This window comes from Pinus tabuliformis, chromosome 3_2, assembly GCF_031772625.1.
Source record: "Pinus tabuliformis cultivar Carrire ecotype Pingquan chromosome 3_2, CPIR1, whole genome shotgun sequence".
NCBI classification, from domain to species: Eukaryota; Viridiplantae; Streptophyta; class Pinopsida; order Pinales; family Pinaceae; genus Pinus; species Pinus tabuliformis.
In genome coordinates, this window is record NC_142302.1 from 453471301 (window position 1) to 453495523 (window position 24223).

General features: G+C 41.0%; 2 protein-coding genes across 3 annotated transcripts in view; both read right to left on the bottom strand.

Moving 5' to 3' along the window:
• LOC149181252 (ABC transporter D family member 2, chloroplastic-like) overlaps positions 1-24223 on the bottom strand; it is a 389006-nt gene that overhangs the window by 176187 nt on the left and 188596 nt on the right. The gene's annotated exons all lie outside the window — the stretch shown is intronic.
• LOC149181253 (uncharacterized) lies at positions 12737-14221 on the bottom strand. Its single transcript, XM_089416534.1, has 2 exons — positions 13450-14221; positions 12737-13325 (listed from the first exon to the last, which is right to left on the bottom strand). The coding sequence occupies exons 1-2, from the start codon at positions 14194-14196 to the stop codon at positions 13131-13133; spliced, it is 942 nt and encodes a 313-aa protein (XP_089272660.1). The 5' UTR covers positions 14197-14221; the 3' UTR covers positions 12737-13130.

Below are 24223 nucleotides of genomic sequence, written 5' to 3' on the forward strand. Positions count from 1 at the left end.
GATCCTGTCAAAAAGAGATCATCCACATACAAAACTAGAATGAGTGGCTCACCCTCTACCATCAAATAGTAAAGGTTGGGATCTGCGTCACTCTTGACGAATCCCATCTGCTGCAAGTAGTTGTCAATCCTACCATACCATGCCCTAGGAGCCTGCTTGAGTCCATATAGAGCTTTCTTCAGTCTGCACACATGAGTGCACCTCTCATGAGTCTCAAAGCCCTCTGGCTGTTCTATGTACACTTCTTCCTCTATCACCCCGTTCAAGAAGGTTGTCTTGACGTCCATCTGGTGAATCTGCCATCCCATCTGAGCTGCCAGGGATATAACTGACCAAATAGAAGTGTATCTGGCAACTAGGGTGAAGGTCTCCTCATAATCTATCCCTTCTTTTGTGCATACCCCTTTTCCACGAACCTAGCCTTGTACTTTTCCACACTGTCGTCTGCAACATATTTGATCTTGTAGATCCATCTAGAACCTACAACTGATCTGTCTTTTGGCCTCATCACTACCTCCCAAACATCATTCGTCATGATAGAGCTATACTCTTCTACAATGGCATCTACCCTCACTTGATGTTGTGCGGCCTCCTAAAAGTTGGAAGGTTCTGCAACCTAATCTACCAACGCTTGGTACCTGTCAGGTTCTCTGCGTTGTCTTTTGTTCATCCTAGGAGTTCCAATAAACTCCTCTGCATCTCTCAATGTCTGACGAACCTCTCTATTGGCTTGACCACTAGTCGTGGGAGGTTCAGCCAGCTCCTCCTCATCCTGCCTCTGCTGCTCCATCTATTGAGAACTCCCCGAATTTCTTGCACCTGAGGAAATACTGGTACTGGTCACAGTACTCGATCCTTGTGACTGTCCTCCTACCTGTCCCACTGGCCACCCCTGCTACTGGACTAAAGGAGCTTCTATTGATTGATTCTGATCACCTGCAAGCATCTCACGAGATCACCTGAAAGCTTGGTCCTCCATGAACTTCACGTCTCGCCTTACTATAATCTTCTTATTGCTAGGAATGTAGATTTTGTATGCCTTTGAGGTTTCGTTGTACCCAATGAAAAACCCCTTCTTTGTTGTCTAATCTAGTTTGGTACATTTATCATCTGGCATGTGGTAATAAGCAATGGTACCAAAAATTTTGAAGTGGCTAACTTTTGGCTTCTTCCCTATGAAGACTCCTTCTAGCGTTTTCATCCCTAATGCTCTATGAGGAGTCCTATTATGAATATATACTATCGTGTTAGATGCCTCCGCCCATAGAAATCTGGGTAAATCCTAGTCATATAACATAGCCTTTGCAACTCCAACAATGGTTCTGTTTTCCCACTCGGCTAAACCATTCTGCTGCAGATTATATGGAGTTGTCCATTCTCTTTTGATGCCTTCCTTCGTACAAAAATATCTTAAGTCTTTATCAATATATTCTCCACCATTATCTGCGAAGCGCGTTGATCTTCTTCCGTGTCATATTCTCCACGAGAGCTTTAAACTCTCTAAAACAATCGAAGACCTCATCTTCGGTTTTCAAGAAGTAGATCCATGTTTTCCTAGAATGGTCATCAATAAAAATGACGAAATATTCGGCACCACTAAGAGCTCTAGTGGACATCGGGCCAAAAATATCTGAATGTATGAGTCCAAACACGCCATCATCTCTGTTGTCACTTCTTGGAAATGTTGCCTTAGCATACTTCCCAAGTACGCATTTTCTGCATACATCATCGCGTTCCATGCCAAGTTCTAGAACCCGTGTTACTATTTCTCTGAGCATCCTGAGTGCTCCATGGTGTAGATGTCCCATTCTTTTATGCCATAACTCATTCAGCTCCTTACCATTGCTACTATCACTACCTATTAGTGTCATTGGAGAATCAATCTGTAACTGATACAATCTGTTACTTCGAACTCCAACTTGTCTTACATTTTTCCAGCTTGGGTGTTTGACATACACTTTCTTCCCTATGAAGTGAATATCATACCCCTTATCCTGTAATTGGGATACTGAAATCAAGTTCATACCCAATCCTGGCACATGCAATACATTTATAGCATTGGTGCTTGCTCCTGACTCCCTCTGAAAGTTTATGGTACCTCTCCCTATTGGAGTACATTTTGTTTTGTTCCCCATAGTAATTTGGAAATCCATCTACTCCTCCTTGTAGCTAGAGAAAGATTCTCTAACCATTGTCATGTGAGTTGATGCTCCACTATCTATATACCAGACACCCTAGGACGCCAATCTTGATAAACAAGAAAATTCGTCCTCCAATTTGAAAGACAAATCTGAAGTCTCCTGAATGCTACTTTTGTCCATGGTTATGTTGAAGAATTTATAGTGTGCTATTCCTCTTTTCCACCCCGGCGTTGGCTCTACTTCTAGTGAACAGCTACAAACACCTCTCTATCCAACTAGAGATCTGCCCAACGAAAGCACAAAGCTACTCCCTCTACCTCTGGAATCACTCGATCTGGAACGATCAAATTTTTCTGCCCCTCTCAGAAAAATCGAACTTTCCTCAAGCAACTCGGCATCCTAGCAAAATATTGCATTGCCCTTAGGAATTTCGGTCTGTTGCCCTAGCTAAGCAGCAAAATTCCTTTCCTTTGTTTTTCTAATCTCTATGGCTGATCAACTACGCTATGATACCATGTGAAATTCTTATCTATTGCAGGTACTGGAAATTATTCTTCTAACTGAAAATTTAATTATGCAGTTTATTTGCTACGGCAAACAATGAATAAAATCACAACTGCAATTTTCACCATAAAAATACTATGGAAACTAAAACACTAAAAATTGAGAAAATCTAGCACACACAAGAATTTTAACACATTTATTTTTGGACAATTGTCCCCGAAAAAACCCAATGCGGGAAAACCAATGCAACAAATGAGGGTTTTATTATTATTCTTCAGCAACAATTCTGAGTACAATAATTTAGATGCCCAACTGGCAATCTAATCTGAGGAAAATACTGGCAAAATTATTGTGAGAATTTTCTCTCACCCCACAGCTAATTTCTGCCACCGAAATTACCTCCCTAGCCTCTGCACTAAGCCTCCTGCGTCACCCTCTACGCAAAGCTTACGTTGGCCCTATGAGAATTTTGGCCTTCCTTCCTTTGCCTCTTCCAGGGACTAGAAACCTTCCTCCCGGAATGTTGTTGTCCTCCTCTTCCACCTGCTACTCACCCTCTGGCTCTATCTTCTCTGCTGAGCTACTTCTACTGAGAAAATCAAACTGCTTGGGCAACTGAGTATCTGCACTAGTGTATTCTCCATCAACACATCAACCTCCTCTTATAATCCACTGTTGGAGCACCAACAGCCAAGATTAAAACATAATCAATGGCTAGGATCATTTCTAGATCGATCCATGTGAGTTTCTAGATGATTCTCACCTTATCTCAATTAATACTGATTAATTAACCATATTCCCTAAGTTTAGACCTAGGAAATATTTAAAAAATGGATAATAATCTAATTGAGATACTTCTAGGCAGAATTTCTAGAAACGATTTCTGGGTTTTGGAGATCTCGTGTATTCTAGCGTCTCCACCAAATTCCATGGCTAGAAGACATCTGATGCTACAACAACTAACCCAATTTTCAACAAAAACCAATTATGCAGATGAAGGATTTTTATTACTTTTCAACAATTAAGAATTACATAAACTGCTTGTCATTTATTGGAAAAGCTCTGAAAATTTTATTTCTTCACTTCTACAAGCTTACTTGAACCCCTTGAAGAAACTCGTGTTAATTTTAGGTATGTTCTATGTTGATAGCAAATTTACTTCAATTTTCCATATTAGCTCAATATCAATTTCAGATTAGCAATCACATTTAGCATGATAGTAAAATGCAGATAGAACATAAACATAAATCACAGAAGACAAGGCAAGACAAGAGTATACAAGATGTGGCGCTAGCCAGGGACAAACCCCAATGTGGGGAAACCCTTGATCAATTCTTCTTATGTTCTTCAACAATTCAACAGAGAGAGAAATAGTACATATACATCAGAAGTCAACACTTTGACTTGACAAGATAAGAGCAGAGATCTTCACCATGAAGATAACATAATGAGGTAGCTGATCTGAACTAAGGTGAAGGCATACTGCTTCAACTGATCCTCCAAGGTGACTCCATCACCATGCTACACTCATCACTGTGTTGCACCTCATCATCATGCTGCCCCTGACATTGTGTTGCACCCAATCACTGAGCTGCTCTCATCACTATGTTGCTCCCATCATTGAGCAATACCTCATCATCATGTTGTACCCATCATCAAAAAGTTGCAGCAATGCATAATGTTGCTGCTAAACATCCATGCCCATCATCACCATGATGTACCATTGTGTTGCACCATACTACACCATTGTGCTACACCATATTGCACCATCTATCACATCATTATGCTGCACCCAATAGACTGCATCTAATATGCTGGCCACAACAGTGACTGCATTCATCAAAGCAGAGAGAACATAAACATAAATCACAAAAGACAAGGCAAGACAAGAGGACGCAAGATGTGGCGCTAGCCAGGGACAAACCCCAATGTGGGGAAACCCTTGATCAATTCTTCTTATGTTCTTCAACAGTTCAGCAGAGAGAGAAATAGTACATATACATCAGAAGTCAACACTTTGACTTGACAAGATAAGAGTAGAGATCTTCACCATGAAGATAACATAATGAGGTAGTTGATCTGAACTCAGTGAAGGCATACTGCTTCAACTGATTCTCCAAGGTGACTCCATCACCATGTTGCACCCATCACTGTGCTGCACCTGACACTGTGTTGCACCCAATCACTGAGTTGCTCTCATCACCATGCTGCTCCCATCATTGCGCAGCACCTCATCATTATGTTGTACCCATCATCAACAAGTTGCAGCAATACATCATGCTGTTGCTAAACATCCATGCCCATCATCACCATGATGTACCATTGTGTTGCACCATACTGCGCCATCTATCACATCATTATGTTGCACCCAATATAGTGCATCTAATATGCTGGCCACAACAGTCACTGCATTCATCAAAGCATTCATTATTCATGTTGCATCTATCCAAGTATGTTGCATCTAAATATATTGTCCATCATCACTGTGTTGTACACTGCAATAATGTCATAGGGCAGACTTAGCTACTTGCTATGGCTTGCAACCTAGCAAAGTAGCTAGCTGTAGCAATCCTTCAAATCAAGCTCTTCACCAATATGCCCAAATAGTCCTTAACATGCTTATCATCTACAGCATCATGACAGCAATGTCTTCCAATCAGCTTTATTACTAAACAGTCACCTTTCCTTATAGCGTAGTATATACATCCTCCTTTTGCTGTAGATGAACCCCTTGTTGACTGCGGCCTAGAACAACAAGTTAGGGATCTCCTTTAGGGCTTAGATAAGGCAGTGTGTAGATCTCTTATGGACAGCATTAAGGTCTTTACCATGACTGCGTTTAGGGCAGCGTTAGGGCATATAGGGACAGCATTAAGGTCTCAGCGTTGAGGGCTATTGCAACCAGCATATTCAAGTCCCTTGCTTGACTGCATCCTAGTCCATTTGACTGCGTCATAGTCCCTTGTGTGACTACGTCCTAGGGTATATAAACAACTCTCCTTGTTGCATTATAGAATCCCTTTTTGGACAGTGAAGGAGCCTCCCTAAGTCTCCTTCATGACTGCGGTTAGGGTCTCCCTTTTGGACTGCGGCTTAGCTGTGAATAAAACCATTCTTCCTCTGCGGCTATGACCCAAACAGGACAGCGTATTAGACTTCTTTATAGGCTGTTAGGGCTTCTCCATAGGGCAGCATATTAGACTTCTTTGTGGCTGAGATAAGGGTTGTCCTCCATGACAGCGTAGAGCCTTCTCCATCACAGCTTCTAGGGCATCTCTTATTAGGGCAGCGTATCACCTAGGGCACTCTCTCTAGATCTCATCTTCATCAAACCCAAAACATAATAAAGAGAGATCACAAGAGTGTGTGTTTCCAAATGATTAACAAGCCACCTCTTTTTATACTAAAACGTTGAGCACAAGTGGGGGCAATTTGGTTGTTGGCCGACCTTGACAAATTGTCCCATAACACAAATAAATTCATATCTCCATGAATGCATGTCAGAATCGGATTATCTTTAGATCAATCCTACACCTCTCAACGAGAGGAATCCAAGAAAAATATCAGCTGCCATAAATAAGATGACCCACATGGAGTTTGGCCCTAGTTGCCAATTTTAACAACTCGACCTCTCTATGACCTTGAATCGATCCAACTAGTGTGTTCCAGCAAATAACTTGGCCTCTCTAGAAACTCACACTGAAACTATAAAGATCATAAAGAGACAGCAATGCACAATAGAGATAGTATTTTTACCCTGGGAAACCCAAACTTGGGAGAAAACCAAGCAACTTTTCTTAGGAGAAATTATTATTCAACAAGGTTTAAAAATCAATAATTTGTCTAGAAATTTGTGCCAATACCCAAGTGAAAATACCAAACAAATTTGGTCAAACTCTAGCAAGTCAAGGCTAGTCAAAATGTCCAAAATAGTCAAAAGTCAACATTGGTCAAACTGCCAAAAATCTGTAGTCAAGCTAGTCTAGTCAAACTCCTGCAATCAACTATGGTCAGATTTGGCCCTACAGCTCATGCAATTGACTACAGTTGACTAAAGTCAAATTTGGCCTCCGACAGCTCGATTAACTATAGTCAAACTCGACCTCCTATAGCTCGGTCAACTACGGTCAAACTTGGCCCAAAACAAAGTTCCTATAGCTAGGCCAAATGTGGTCAAACTTCCCCCCCTATAGCTCAATCAAACTCCAGTCAACTCGGCCTCTTTTTGGCTCACCTGCAACTGCTATAGGAGAGAGATGTGATGAACGAATTGAGAAAAATGAAGTGTCACATCATGTATATATACTGATTGAATGGGTGTGTATTTGCACAAGGGACACACCCTTTCATAGTCGAGCCAACTTGTCCTTTTGGGCCTACATGATGCTTCAAAATTTAAAAAAAAAAAAATTATTTTTTGTTAGGTCGACTTGGAGATTTCATTTAGCAAGTCGGGAATACCTCTTGATGCTACACAAAAAATCAACACTCCCTCTTAGCGAGGGAGGTATTCTCCTTGGCTACAACAGATTTCCCCTTAGCTGAAATTTCTCCTCCACAAGAAAAATTTATGAGCTTGCTATGTTGATGCATATTTATCTCAATATCCTATGTTGATGCATATTTATATCAATCTCCTTTGGTCAAATCAGCATGACCCAGTCAATGTCCTTTATGGCTTCTCAGGAGAAGATTTGTCCAATCTGCAATTGCCTTGGGCCATCCACCTCTGGTCAAATGATCCAGTCAAGTCCATATGGCTTCTTGAATATTAGGTGAATGTATTAATCTACCCTGGTCAAACTAGCATGACCCAACCAGGTCCTTCTAGCTTCTCGAGTGAATGTATCTATCTCCCCTAATCAAATCAACATGACCCAGCCAAGTCCTTGTGAAAATTTCAAGTCCGAAATCCTATTTCAACAACTAGAAATTATTCTTCTAATTGTTAATTATTTTAACAATTTATTTGCTACGACAAATACTGAATAAATCACATTACAACCTTCACAAATAAAATTGCGTAAAATAATAGCGCTAAAAACTGAGAAATATGTGAAAATTCTATCACTACAGCAACTGATTTATTTTTCCTACTTATTCCACAATAAGTTATTTATGAAATTATTTCAATAAACATTAAAATAAACACTGCTGCAAATATCACACTGTAATACAGAAACAAACAATAACACATTTACACAAATGTTTTGGACAACAATCCCCGGAAAAACCCAATGTGGGAAAACCAGTGCAGCAAGGGAGGATTTTATTATTCAGCAATTTTCCTGTACAACAGGGTGCCAAACTGGCTTACCCACAGAGAGATATAATTCTCCAGCACTTCTCCCAATCCCAGCATCAACCTGGCTGACCTCTGCGTAGCTCTCAAACCCTCTACGTCAGCCCCTACTTGACTACGTCAGCCCTGGGCCTCTCTGCGTCACTCAGACAAGCCCAACGAGTGACTGTGCAGTCTTCTACTACCTCTGCACCTACCTAAAAAGCCTTGTGTCTGCCTCTCCTGCCTCAGCGTTGATCTCCAGGCACTGATCCCGCCTCTCTGCTCCGTACTTGCTGCCTCCTGACTACTCACCAAACCACTGGTTCAATTTCTCAGCTAACCCCGCTCCAGAAATTGAACTGACTGGTCTCCCTCAGTGTGTTCTCCAAGTGACCCTCAAGCCTCCTCTTATACTTTTCTCGTTGACAAATCAACGGCCGAGATTAAGTCCCTAATCAACGACTAAGATTAGATCTGGCTTGATCCATGACTTTTGGACCATTCTAACACAGTTTTATATTAATACACATTAATATTTTATTTTCTCTAAGTTTAGACTTAGGGACTCCATTAAAAATATTAATTATTTTAATATCTCTCGAACTGTTTAGAATCTTCCCAAACCCTTTCTGGGTATTGGAAATCTCATGTGTCTTACCCTCTCCACCAATTTTTATGGCTAAAGCACATCCGATGCTACCCCAAATCAACACTCCCTCTTAGCGAGGACTGTGCTCTAATAATACTCCTCACTGAGTATCACCCTGATCATCTGGCATCGATCCCTGTGCTGATGCTAAGCCTCCTTGCCCAACATCCTCTGCACTACTGCATCCTGTACTACTGCCCATGGCTCTGCTACTGCCACTGCTGCATCTGTACGACAACTCCCTCTGCATCTGTGTTGTTGTTGGTCCTTTCTCCCAACACTGCATCTGCACTGCAACTCTCTCTGCATCCTTGCAGTTATCACTCTTAATGTCACACAGACTGTCTAGGCAGTGTGACAACGCTCAAAGCGAGGGCTGTCACCCTGATCCCTGATCTCTCCGTTTAAGCCATCTCCCTAGGCTAAGGGGGGTTGACCCTATGGGATAAAGGAGGACCAACTGGGAACCAGCTGGGTTGGGAGACACAGTGAAAACAAGCACTTAATTGATTTAAAAAAATGATTTGCCCTTTAAATACTTCAGACCAGTGCCTTTGATAGATGAAGTGAAAATTGATTGATTGGTTTGCTGCTTAGAAAATAGAAATGGAAATAAACCCTTTAACAATAGCTTGAAAATACTTACTGAAGTGTCTAGCATACGATAAGCATTAATCAAGCAATAACGAAAGACAGATGCGAGATATTCACCAAATGCACAGAATTTTAGCAATTAAACTTCAAAAAATCAAATGCTTCAAATAGCCATAGAATTTAAATGCTAACCAAATCATAAAATGAATCACCATTTTCAGATAGCTAATCTTCAAATGTAAAAATTTAAGCACATTTAGCTATGTCAAATACCAAGAAAAAACTTTTCTTTCAAAAATTTTTTTTAATTTTTTAAATATTTTATTTTTTAATGATTTTCTTATTTTATGATCAAAATCATGAAGTAAAAAAAGCTAATATCAAACCAAAAAAAAAACTAAACACCTTTTTATGATTTATTATTTTACTTTCTAAAATAAAACAAGACTTGAATAAAAACCTGAAAGGAAAAAAAATAATATGCCTTATATATATATATATATATTTTATGATTATAAAATTCTAAATTTGAAACTAAGATAAAACTAAATTAAATCTAATATATATAGTGCTAAGACTAAAGCATAACTTTAAAAAAAATCAAACAAAACCAATAAACTAAATCTAACTCTAAACCAAAAAAATCGAAATGATCAATTTCAAAATGAAACTTTAAATAATACTCTACCCTAATTATGAAATGAGAAGACCTGTGTGTATTTTGTTTGTTGTTCGTAATGCAGATGTGCAGGTACACGGATAAGCAAGGATGACCAGGCAGCTCGTGTGGGAGAGGGATCCGTAGGTGCAGAGATGCGTAGGCAGGTATGGACGGAGGGTTGGACGATGGGTGCAGCAGATGCGATGGAGGCTTTGAGCTGCGGGAAAACGAGTAGCAGCGTGAGGAAGGAACGAGAAGTTGGAGAAGGGAAGTTCGGACGTATAGGTGAATGGAAACCGCAGAGGTGACTGCCCGCAGGTGCGATGAGTGAGGAAGCGTGGACAGCGTGTGAGGGTTTGAGAGAGAAGGGAACGCGGGTGGCTGAGGGATATACGTGGAGCAGGGGTTTGATGCAGATTGGAGGGCGTTCAATGGCGGAAAACGCGGGAGCAGAAGTGGCTGATAGATGAGAAGCGTAGGGAAAAGGAAAATCGAATGGCAGCTGCGTGAGGATGGCTGAAGGCAGAGGTCTTGGCAGCATTGGAGCTGCGTGAGGGAGTTGGAACGCAGAGATGGGTGAGGACAGGGATATTTCAGGAAGAAAGAGGGAAAAGGGATTTTTTCAGGGTAGGGAGCAAAGAATAAGTAACGCTGGAGAGGGAAGACTGCCCACTGTTTGGGTAATTCGATGGCAAACAGAGATAGCTACGTATGGAGCAAGACGCAGTCAGATTTGCGTGGATTTGTATGGCTTGGACAACCTTGAGCTTCTTCTGAAACCGTAAAAAAAAATTAACTCCTTTTGCTTCTGATGAAAACCCTGCAATACATTTCCAGATTTGAAAGTGACTGAATTTGAAACCCTCAAACAGCAAAACAGTAACCCCGTGAAAACTAGCTGTGAGGCCAGATCTTACCCCCCATGGCCTAGATCTGACTTCCAACAAAAAACTCTTCCTGCAACCTGCAAAAAACAGAAAACCCAGAGGCAAAATATGCAAAGAAATAACCCAAAATTTAACTAAATAATTACAGTATTCACAAACTAACGACTCTAAGCAGCTAGATTTATCAATAATCCATAGAAATATTTTCAAAATTTTAAATTTACTATGAGATGCTTCAGAAAACCCCTCATGCATTTAGAAGAGAAATTTAAATGATAAACCCGGGATCAAAACTGGTTGGGCTCTTAAAAAAAAATGCTTCTCGGAAGTTCGCTGGTTCAGCCGAGAACTTCCCCAAACGCCGGTTGATCTTCGAAATCTAGATTTTTCTGCACAGCTTACTTCAACCATCAACAAGGAGGGAGAAAACAATACTAAAATCCAAATCTAACGGAGATACCTGCCATCACATTCAGAAATTCTACTACAATTCAAACCCTAGTGACTAAACAAGATACCTGTGTTTAAAATCATTCTTCATCAAGCTATTATCAATGACTGAAATTAAAATTATGCACAGAAATGAAACATCTTACAGCAATTCCAGAAGAGTAACACTAGCAAGATTTCAACCCCAAAGTCTTTCTTTATTGCTTATGAAAAATGACTACAAGAGAGCTTTCTTTAGCACAAGACTAACAGATCGAATCATCTCAAATGACCCCTTGACACCCTATTTAAAGAAAAATTTCCCAACGGCTAGTTCAAGTGATCCATGTCAAAGTGATCTCGATCATCGATGAGGATCAAAATTTCTTTTAATCTCATCCGTCGAATTTTTAAATGCATTTTAATATATTAAAAAATTAAAATTTTGCATTTATTTCCTCAAAACTTTGACTTATTATTATTTTATTATTTTATTTTAATTTTTTTTATTTATTATTATTATTATTATTTTTCTTTTAATTTTATTTATTTATTTATTTAATTTTTAAAGGGACCCTCGAACTTAGTGTTTGGAAAAATCACCTAGGACCTAGGACCTATGAGGGGATAAAACATTTTCTAACCCTCACGACACTTTACATCATGACTTTTACAATTTTACATCTCAAGAGGGAAAACCCATTTGACATAGACCCTCATAGACTACCCAGTTCTGCGACACAAACATAATCTAACAGATCAAGCAATTTGTAATAACCTAACCGAATAGTTAGAATTATTTCCAAATTACTTTTACAGACTCAAAGAACACTAGGATTCCCCTAAGATTCTAATGATAAAATCCATTTAGGGCTTTGGGGTTAGGCTGAAGGAAAACTCTACCAACCATGAGTCCGTGAGACAAAAAACCTTCTGAAACGTAGATCATCACTAGAAAATTAGGTTTACCTAGGCAAATACATACATGACACAGATCTGCTAAGATTATTTACAAATTTACACATGTAGATTGGGTTTACAACATAACATGATCGGGCTGATGATGACAGTTGAATGGCATGGACATATTGATCAAGCGCTATCCCTTTTGCAAAAAAAGGGGGTGTACTGCTATGGGTAGTTGACAAGTAGTGGTCAACAACTCCCATTTCTACTACTGAAACGGGTTCTTTATCATCCCCATATTTTCCCTAAAGTAGTCAAAGTTTGTCCTTCCAAGGGCCTTGGTGAGGATGTTTGCCACCTGTTCTCCTATAGGAGTGTAGCTCAACTATACAGCTCCTCATTGGACACAGTCCCTGACAAAGTGACACTGGATATCAATATGCTTCGACCTATCATGAAACACTGGATTCGTAAAGAGCTTGATGCAGCTCTGATTATCACACATGATCCTGGTCCAATGTTGCACGAAGCGGGAGCGAAGCGGAAGCGCGAAGCGCGGAAGCGTCATTTTCCAAAAATCTAGGGAGCGAAGCGTCCGCGGAAGCGTCTGCTATATATATATATATATATATATATATTTATATATTTTTTTGCATTTATACTCAAAACAAACATCCCAAATACCAAATTAATTGTAGAAGACATGAAAACATGCATATTTTTGCATAAATCAAGATAGATATGGCATCCATGATTCCATTGTAGTTACTAGTATGTACAACAATCATCTATATTCTAGCTATTACAAACATACATCAAATTTTTAAGCATATTATAAAACATAAAACATTTAAGCATATTATAAAACATAAAACATAGAGCATATTATGATTTATCTAGCAAGTGAGCAACTGTCAACATTTGTCATGTCCAAAATTCAAATAATAATGTTTACAAAATATGTCACTTGGTCACCGCCAAGCCAAAAAGGTTCAAAATTCAAATTCACAAGTCTACAAGTCTAATGAGTAATCTATAGACTATGACAAAAAGAAGTAGATTGTGAATATATCTACTAATCTCTCCTCCTTCCACCACGAATAGAACGTGATGGCGTGCCTCCACGTGGTGGCAATGAAGAAAATGGTCCCTGTGTAAGTCGTGGCACTGGAACTGATGAAGAAGAACCCCCTGCTGTTGGTGTTGAACCATGGAACCTAGGACCAGATGGGGGTGGGGGTGGTGGCATATCAACACGGTCATCATCATCCTAGAATCGCTCAAAAAATTCATGCAAAAAAAAAAAAACACTAGTTAACAAAAAAATTAAAAACATGAATTAGAGAAATGCTTTATAAGGGAAAATTGGAAAATTCATACCACAATGGACATACCTGGATAAGAGCATCCTCTAATTGCTCTAGTTGCAACACTCCATCCTCCAAATTGGGCTCCTCTGGATGCTTGTCCCAAGTCAACAAGTCTTTATTAGACTTTGCATCTTCACAGTAATGGGACAACAATCGCAAGTTGTAATGAACATAAACCAAGCTCTCTGCCCGGTCTAAACTCAACCTGTTCCTTTTAACACTGTGGATGAAAGAATAAGAGCTCCAACACCTCTCTGCAGAAGAAGTGTTTACCACCTGTGATAGCACCCGCAATGCCAAACTCTGTAGAAGTGGAGTAGGCCCTCCATGCATGTTCCACCACTCAAGAGCAGAAAAATGCTCTCGATCTTCAATTGAATGCATGCTCCCAAATGGACCAGTGTTGAGCGTATAGTTGCTCACCTGTCTCCGTACCAATGCAGCCTCCTCATTATCAGGGATTAATCTACTCAATGCAGCCATATATTTTTCGTGAACCTCTTTATCTTGGTGTGGTTTTTTCCTGCTTCCCCCCCCAGGTGCTGGTTTTGAAAGCCATGATGGATGATAGTACCTAGGTGTCAAAACATATGCTAATGCATGCAATGGAACATTTAGCATATCCCATCGCTTTTCCACCTCTTCACGAATATAATTGTACAAGGTGGTATCTCTAGGCTCAACAATGTCTTTAATCTGCCCCAACATGCTATCCATTTGCTCATACACCTCCCCAATTACTGGTCGATCTGAATCTGCAAACTTGATCATGTAATAAATTGGTTTGGTGAATTGCAAAACATATCTAACCTGTGACCAAAAGTAAGTGTCAAGAACAGTGTCCTTGACTACATTAGCAGTAGCACCATCTGTACACTGGTTAATTTCATCCCATGTTTCAGCACACACCAGATTAGTTAAAGCTTGTCTCACCTTCACTAGCCGCCTAAAGGTGAGGTAATAACTAGCAAATCTTGTCTTTGCAATTTTAAGCAATTGCAACTTGGAGTAAGTGCCATAGAAGTAGTTTACCCTTGTATGCCCTGTGATGAATTTAATGAGCTGCTTCCCTTTCCTGTAAACCTCAGCAATCCACCCACATTCTTTGTGTTTCACAATATCATGCATCAAAAGGTTCAATGTGTGAACCAGGCACCCAGACCAAAAGATGTGTGGATGAGTACGCTCAATAATTTTTCCTGCTGCCTTACAATTTGCTGCATTATCTGTGATCACTTGAACCACATTATTCGGACCAACATCTTTGATTGATTTCAATAGGAGATCTGCAATGTTTTGTGCAGTTGCACTGATGGAGGAGGAGTCATGACATGCAATAAATACTGCACCCTTAGAAGAAACACCAAGAACATTTATCAAATGTTGGTTTCTAATATTTGTCCACCCATCTGATACAATGGATACCCCATAATCCACCCACTCATGTGTAAAACGTGTCAAAGCTCTTTGAACCTTAGCTTTTTCTCTTTCTAATAACACTGTTCTAGCTTTCTCATAGTTGGGGGCCTTGTATCCTTTTGGGGCTTCATTGATGGCCTTTACCATGTCATGCCAATAGGGAGAGCGAAGCACATTGAATGGTACACCGCAAGCACAAAGAAAACGGACTACCTTTCCATCCACATCATCCCTCCCAGCAACATTAAGGAAATCCCCTATTGTTTTTCTACCTCCAGAGGTTGCAGAAGTACCATGAGGAGATGGGCAACTACCAAATTTAGAGGTTGCACTTGATTCTGAATGAGTTTTTTGTTTCTTGTTTTTTTGTTGTGCAGCCATCTCTATTTTGATGTATTTTTGTCTTTGTTCACTTGAAATTTTTGGGCAAATGGCTACCCCCACAGAACCCTTTTTTTCATCACTCTCTAGCACCCCACAAAGATGCCTCCTCAGACGGGTATATGAACCCGTATATGGTTTTCCTCCATGACAATCATGAGGGCACATCCATTTGTAAGATCCACCACCCTTTCCCCCTTCAAGTTTGGTCACATAGTTCCACAAGGGATTTGATGTACCTTTCCCATCTTGTGCTTCAGTGTCCTCTTCAAGTTCATCCCCTTCCTCTTCAAACCCTTCCTCCTCATCATACATTGGGTCACTACTATTAGGACCAAGTTCATCCCCTTCCTCTTCCCCTCTATTCCTCACCCTTGCCATCATTAAAACCAAGAGTGGAATGATACATAGAAGCCAAAAGAACACCATCTTGGAATATGGATATAGGTGGTGGACAACCTGTAAATAAAGGAGCAAGTAGAAACAATGGGAAAGAGTAGGAGAGGGAGGAGAAAAATACAATTTTTTTTTCAAAAAAACAAGGGAGTTTGGGGTTTGAACTTACCTCTTTAGCTCTTGTAGATGAAGTCCTCCAAGCTCTTGCTCCAAGCTCCTCCTCCTTCTCCTAGCTCCTCCTTCTTCACTCCTCCAAGCTCTCCTCTCTTCTCCTCTCTTCTCCTCTCCTTTCCTCTCTTCTCTTCTCCTCTCCTCTCTTCTCTTCTCCAACTCTCATAAACTCAAAGTGAGAAAATGAGAAGAGAATGGGGGCTTTATTCTTTTCTAAACTCACCCTAAAGTGACCCTAACCCACCCCTAACCCACCCCCTCATGCTTAGTTAAGTTAGATTTTAAATGAAATTAAAAAAAAAAATTGATATGCGCGGGTTGCGTGCGGGTTGCGCCCGGGTGGCGTGCGGGTGGCGTGCGCTTCCGGGCAGGTTGCGTGGCGCCACCTCATGCCCGAACCGCATGCCGAAGCGCGATTCCGGGGGGGCGCAACCTCATTTGGCAGGAATCGTTTTAAAAATGCGGAAGCGCGCAACCTTAAAAACGGAATCGCGATTCCTCTATGGATTCCGGAACGCTTCCGCACGGGTCGCGGTTCCGGGTTAGGATCCGAGGGGGGGGGGGCGATTCCTGCAACCCTGTCCTGGTCGCCTCCATATTCCTTTTGAATAGGTTCACAAACAGTTTTCTAAGCCATATGGCCTCACACGAAGTTGTGCTTGCCGCCATATATTCTCCCTCAGATGAGCTCAGAGCCACGGAATTTTGTTTCCTACTGCACCAGGAGGTCATCCCTGATCCAATGTTGAAACAGTACCCAAAGGTACTTTTCCGATCCACTGAACTTCCTGCCCAATTTGCATCAGTAAATCCATTCAATCTGATATCCTTACTCCTGGTGTACAACAGTCCATAATTGACTGTTCCCTATAAATACCTGAGAACATGTTTGGCTATTGCCTAGTGCACCCTCTTCGGTTCCACAATGAATTGACTAAGGGTGCTGACAGAGTAGCAAATGTTTGGCCTGGTATTGACCAAATACATCAAGGACCCTATGAGATGCCTGTATAGGGTGGGATCGACATCCTTGTCTTCTGATGCATCAATCTTCTTCTAGTTGGTGATCATTGGCGTAGCCATAGGTCTACAGTCCTCCATCCCGAATCTTTTCAGGATTTCTGTAGTATACCTCCCTTACCCAAGGAAGATTTCTCCCTTCTGCTGCCAAACTTCCAACCCTAGGAAGTAGTGCATTCGTCCCAAATCCTTCATATCGAATTCTGTGGCTAGATTCTTCTTGCAATCCCCAATGAGTTTGGATGATCCTGTCAGAAAGAGATCATCCACATATAATACTAAAATTAGTGGCTCGTTCTCTACAACCAGATAGTAGAGATTCGGATCACTCTTGACAAACCCTATCTTCTACAAATAGCCATCTATTCGACCATACCATGCTCTCGGCGTCTGTTTCAACCCATACAAGGCTTTCTTCAATTTGCATACATGAGACTTCTTCTCATGAGTTTCAAAGCCCTCTGGTTGTTCAATGTATCTTCCTCTTCTATTACCTAGTTCAGAAATGTCATTTTGACATCCATCTGATGGATCTCCCATCCCATCTGGGCTGCAAGAGATATCACGGTCCTAATAGATGTATACCTGGCTACCGAGGCAAAGATCTCCTCATAGTCCATCCCTTCCTTTTGAGCATACCCCTTAGCGACAAACCTGACCTTGTATTTCTCAACACTGTCGTCTGCAGCGTATTTGATCTTGTAGATCCATCTTCAACCTACCATTGATCTGTCTTGAGGTATTGGCACCACCTCCTAGACATCATTTACCATTATGGAGTTGTATTCCTCTACCATCGCGTCTAGCCAAACCTGATGTTGAGCTACCTCCTTGAAACTGGCAGGCTCTCCATCCTGAGCTACTAACGCCTGATATCTATCTGGTTGTGTTTTTGCTCCCTCTTATTGTTTCTTGGCGCACCGATGAAGTCCTCTGCATCTCGTAGAATTTAACAAAGTTCCCTGCCAGTTCTTCCTCTGCCAATAGGTGCTTTTGTTCACTCCAATGTTGCAGGAAACGTCCCCCCCCCCCGGATCTAATGCCCGAAGCGCGTACCGTACGAATGCGTCCAGGAAGCTTCCCCGGAAGTGTGGTTCCAAAATTCCGAAACGCGTTACAAACTGATATGGACGCTTCCTGGAAATTTCAGAAGCATCCCTCCGAAACGCGTTTCGGAATCTTTGAAGTGTGTTTCGTACGGCGCTTCGGCCATACGAAGCACGGCGATTCGGATGGCAAATCGTACAGTTCCCGTACGGTTCCGTACACATTTACGAAAAGTGCACCGCGCGGCCTAAAAAAATCGATTTTTTTTTGTATTTTTTGGTGAGTTTGCTTGTTGGGAGTGGGTCCACCTTGGGTTAGGGTGAGGAATGAAAGCAAAAAAATATAAATATAGTAGATGCTCCCTCATGGTAATGTTAAATTCTTAAAGTAAAAGTGACATTCTCCATTATTTTTCATTTTCATCCTTTTACTTAAATTTTTAACATTACCATGAAATGACTCAAGATGTTTGAGAGTGGTTCCAACCTCATTGGACTTCATATGGAAAAAATAGAATTTCATATCCTATTCAAAATTCAGCAGACTTAACAGTTTTCACGAATTCAGGATCAATGGGATTGGGCATTTCATTAGATTATATCAAGTATGAAAGTATGCGATTAGCATTTAATCAAGAGTACCAAGCCCTATATGTGCGCTAGTGTTGGTGGTGTTAATTGTTGAACTCTTTTGTCACGCCCACAGCAAAAAATTACCTTTCAATCAAGTCAAAATCATCGATCAAGCATGTTAAGCTTTTTCTACCATATTTTAAGTCTTGAATTAGGTAGTTTGATCAAAATTGGGCAATGTGGACTAATATCCCTAGACAATCGAGGTAGAGGCAAAGGCTAGACAAGAGGAGAAGGATCTAGATTCTAGATGGTTGATGCATCTAAATGGTTGATGCTCGAATAATTAATCATTAATGTACAATGGATGCTATATCTATCTTGATTTATGCAAAAATATGCATGTTTTCATGTGTTCTACAACTAATTTGGTATTTGGGATGTTTGTTTTGAGTATAAATGCAAAAAAATATAAATATATATATAGCAGACGCTTTGCTTCCTAGATTTTTGGAAAATGACGCTTCCGCGTCCCTACTTCCAAAAAACGTCCCCGCTTCCTGCAACATTGGTTCACTCCTCCTCATCCTGAGAATCTTTCTGTCCTGAGAAGAATTCTTTACTTCTGTTGGTTGAAGAGGCTTAACCAACGGATCCTCTTTTGACTACTCCTCAGAAGGCATCACGCCAGATCTTCTGAAAGCCCTATCCTCCATGAACTTTACATCTCGTCATACTACTACCTTCCTGCTCCATGGAAGATAGATTCTGCATGCCTTAGCGTTCTTGCTATATCCTACCAGATATCCCTTTTCCGCAGTCTGATCTAGCTTCTTCCTCTTTTCTTCGAGTATGCGACAATATGCTAGACTCCCAAATATCCTGAAATGACTAACTTCAGGTGTCTTCCCTGTGAAGACTTTCTCTGGAGTAATCTTGCCCACTGCCTGATGAAGAGTCCTATTCTAAACATAGACTGTTGCGTTGCATGCTTCTACCCACAAGAATTTTGGCATATCTTGATCATACATCATGGCCCTAGCTGCTTCTACAATAGTCCTGTTCTTTCTTTCTACTACCCCATTTTGCTCCGGATTATATGGAGTTGTCCACTCTCTTCTGATGCCCTCCTTAGCGCAAAAATCAGTGAAGTCCTTATCGATATATTCTCCACCATTATCTGAGCGCAAAACTTTTATTTTCTTCCCAGACAGATTCTCCACTAGAGCCTTGAACTCCTTGACTCGACAGAAAACCTCATCCTTGGTTTTCAGAAAATAAATCCAAGTTTTCCTTGAGTGGTCATCAATGAATGTAAGGAGATACTCGACACCACTGAGAGCTTTGACGGACATAGGTCCGCAGTTATCAGAGTGTATCAATCCTAGTACACTCTTGGCCTTGTGTTTGCTCCTAGGAAATGTTGCCTTGGCATACTTTCCTAGAACACATCCCCTGCATACATCATTTCGTTCCGTACTCAGATCCGGAACTCCTATTACAATGCTCCTGAGAATTCTCAAAACTCCATGGTGCAAGAGACCCATTCTTTTGTGCCATAGTTCATTCAAGTCCTTGTCTCCATGACTGCCTATTAGTGCCATTGGTGATTCTAGTTGCAATCTATACAACCAATTACTTTTGATCCTGATCTGCACTTTCTTTTTCTAGCTCGGGTGTTTGACATATACCTTCTCCTTAATGAAGTAGACATCATAGCCCTTGCCTTGTAGTTGCGACACAGAAAGTAAGTTCATCCCCAATCCTGGTACATGCAGTACATTTGTAGCACGGAACCGTTCTCCCGATTCTGTTTGAAAAACTATGGTACCCTTCCCTACTGGAGTACACTTTGCCTTGTTCCCCATGGTGATCTGAAAGTTCATCTTCTCTTCTTGATATTCTGAGAAACACTCCCTGATTCCCGTCATATGCCACGAAGCTCCATTGTCTATATACCATACTTCTGATGATGCAGCACTAGTCATACACGCCACTTCTTCCAGCCTGGAAGCCAACATAGAGAAATCGAAATCTCTTTCTCTTGTGCAATCTTCTGAAAATCTGTGAGTCCCCTGACGTGGATGCCTCTACATCGTGGTCTCGACCCATAACTGATTTTCCCTTTCTGTCTCTGATTACTTCCTCTGATACCATGTGAAAATTCTATCACTGCAACAACTGATTTATTTTTCCTACTTATTCCACAATAAGTTATTTATGAAATTACTTCAATAAACATTAAAATAAATATTGTTGCAGATATCACACTGTAATACAAAAACAAACATTAACACATTAACGCAGATGTTTTGGACAACAGTCCCCGAAAAAACCCAATGTGGGAAAACCGGTGTAGCAAGGGAGGATTTTATTATTCAGCAATTTTCCTGTACAACAGGGTGCCAAACTGGCTTACCCGCAGAGAGAAATAATTCTCCAGCACTTCTCCCAATCCCAGCATCAGCCCGGCTGACCTCTTCGTGGCTCTCAAACCCTCTGCGGCAGCCCCTGTTTGACTGCATCAGCCCGGATGACCTCTTCGTGGCTCTCAAACCCTCTGCGGCAGCCCCTGTTTGACTGCATTAGCCCTGGGCCTCTCTACGTCACTCACATAGGCCCAGCAAGTGACTTCGCAGTCTTCTGCTGCCTCTACGTCTGCCTCTCCTGCCTCAACGCTGATCTCCAGGGACTAATCCCGCCTCTCTGCTCCATACTTGTTGCCTCCTGGCTGCTCACCAAACCACTAGTTCAATTTCTTAGCTAACCCCGCTCCAGAAATTGAACTGACTGGTCTCCCTCAGTGTGTTCTCCAAGTGACCCTCAAGCCTCCTCTTATACTTTTCTCGTTGACAAATCAACGGCCGAGATTAAGTCCCTAATCAATGGCTAAGATTAAATCTGGCTTGATCCATGACTTTTGGACCATTCTAACACAGTTTTATATTAATACAAATTAATATTTTATTTTCCCTAAGTTTAGACTTAGGGACTCCATTAAAAATATTAATTATTTTAATATCTCCCAAATTGTTTAGAATCTGCCCAAACTCTTTCTGGGTATTGGAGATCTCATGTGCCTAACCCTCTCCACCAATTTCCGTGGCTAGAGCAAATCCAATGCTACCCCAAATCAAAAAAATATTCTGGCACACACACACACACAAAAAAAAAAATAGCATAGTTATTTTTGGACAAATGTCCCCAGAAAAACCCAACTTGGGAAAATCAGTGCAGTAGCTGAGGGTTTTTATTATTATGCAGCAGTGAGAAATTCTTAGTACAATTTGGATGTCGAATACTGGCTATCCTGCAAAGAAAATACTAGCAAAAATATCTTGAGGGAAATTACCCCTAGTCTGAGCAATCCCGACACTCGACAACCACTAAAAAGCAAGTTGTCCACCTAGCTCTGTGCAAGCTCTGCATCAGCGTGAAGCTGTCTGCCACACGTGTTGCCTAAACTGTCTGCCAATCTAGTCGTCCCACCTGCTGCTGACTGGGAAAACGCTTCTCCGGCCTTCTGGTACCTTTGCCTGACCTCTAGAACTAAAAATGTCTTCCTTAGCAAATCAAACTGCCCTCTAAATCTTTTGTGTTGCCTCTGTGCAGCTTCCTGGAGAAATTTTGGCCTCTCTCTGCAATGCACTTCATCGGATCTAGAAAACTTCCTCCGTCTTACTGCCCCTCCCCCTCACTGTCTCTCCTTCCTTCTGAAGCTCGAACTCTTCCGACAACTGTTGGCTCTCTGGAAAAATCAAACTCTCCAAGGAAATCGAACTCCACAAGTGTGTTCTCCATCTACCCATCGACTTCTTCTTATAATCTTTTGTTGGACCTCCAACGGCCAAGATTAAAACTTAATCAAGGGCCCAGATTAATTCCCTGTCGATTTGTGTGAGTTTCTAGATATTTCACACCTTGTCTCAATTAATTCTAATTAATTAACTCCTTTTACTAAGTTTAGACTTAGGAAATAATTGAAAATATGCTAATAATCTAATTGAGACACTTCTAGGTGGAGTTTCCATAAACGATTTATGGGTTATGGAGAACTCTTATGTTTTAGCCTCTCCCCAAAGTTTCGAGACTAGAACACCTTCGATGCTACAGAAGCTAACACTCCCTCGGGGTGAGGAAGGTGTTCTCTCTAGTGCTGCACATTCTGCCACACCACCCTGTCTCTGTACCACCCTCTATCACTTTGCTAATGTCTAGCCACTATGGCTGCCTAACACTGCCCACCAACCACTGCGCAACTTTGATGTTGCATTTGTGTTGTTTCTGCTGACACTATCATACTACTGCCAACTCTGCATTTGTACTGCAACTCCCTCTCATTTGTTGCAGCTGCAACTACAACAAGTGCAACTAAGAAGCATCTGAAATACTAAATCATCTATGTCTATTGCATCTTGTTAAAATTGGCAACTAGGGCCAAACTCCATGTGGATCACCTTATTTATAGCTTCTGATATTTTTCCTAGATTCCTCTCATTGAGATGTGTAGGATTGATCTAAAGATCATTCGATTTCGATAAGTATTTATGAAGATATGAATTTATTTTGATTATGGACAAATTGTCAAGGTCGGCCAGCAAACTTATGTAGGCTCAAAAGCCCAACAGTCATGTCTATTCAACCTCAACGTTTGCATATAAATACAAAGAGCATTCTCCTCATCTGGACAATTCAATTCACTCATCTTCTCTCTCTCTCCCCTATGCATAAAAGGAGCCTCTCTCTCTCTCACACGTGTGGCTGAAAGGAAGACGTCCTAGGGCAAAGAAGACACCAAAAGAAGGACGTTAGGGTGGCAGGTCATCTCTTTGACTAGCGTTGACCAAGCGTTGACCTTCCAGAAGTGTGGATTGGGTGTGGTTGCCTCTCCTAGGCAGGCCGCAATTTTTGGCATGAAAATCGAGGTGATCTGACCTCTAGTTTGATCGGTATTGACTGCCCTAGTTTAGGGCTGCAATTGACTTTAGAAATCTGCAAATTGACTGAACTTTTGGGGCTGTTCAAGGGATGTTTCTTTAGGTTGTTCAATGACAAGTTGACCAGAAATTGACCAAGTATTTTAGAGGTCAATTTCAGCTAGTTTGACCAAGTTTGACTTTGTTGATCTAGGGTTTGTTGTTGCTGATATAAAATTACAAAATTTAGATTTTGTACTATTTCTCCCTGTTGAACTATTGAAGATAAAATAAGATTTGATCAAAGGGTTTCCCCGCATTGGGGTTTGTCCCTGGCTAGCCGCCACATCTTGTGTCTCTTGTCTTGGCTTGTTTTTTGTTGATCATTTAATGTTCTATCTGCACTTTACTTAATGTATATGCGATTGCTAATATGTGGCTAATAAGAAGAAAAATAAGTAAATTGCTCAAAGCATAGAACATACAATAATTTAACATGGTATTGGAGCTGAGGTGAAGACAAAGCCCAAGCAAGAGCAAGAGCAATCACCAAAGAGAAGGTTGGCAAGGCTGTCTGAAAGAAATCATGGGGTCATCAACACACTTCCCTGTTGAAGACAAACTCCGTGAGAAGTCTGACTATCACGGATGGAAGATGTCTCTCGATCTAACACTAGAAGAACAGGAAGTGTTGGACCATGTGCGAGGCGGAATTGTTGAGCCTCCATCAAATGCATCTGCTGTTGCTAAGAATAAATGGACCAAGGGAGAAGTCAAAGCAAGGAAGATCATCCGGGACTCTATCGACAAGCACTTGTTGGCCTATGTTTCCAAGCTAAACACCTCCAAGGAAATCTGCGATAGACTAGTGAGTTT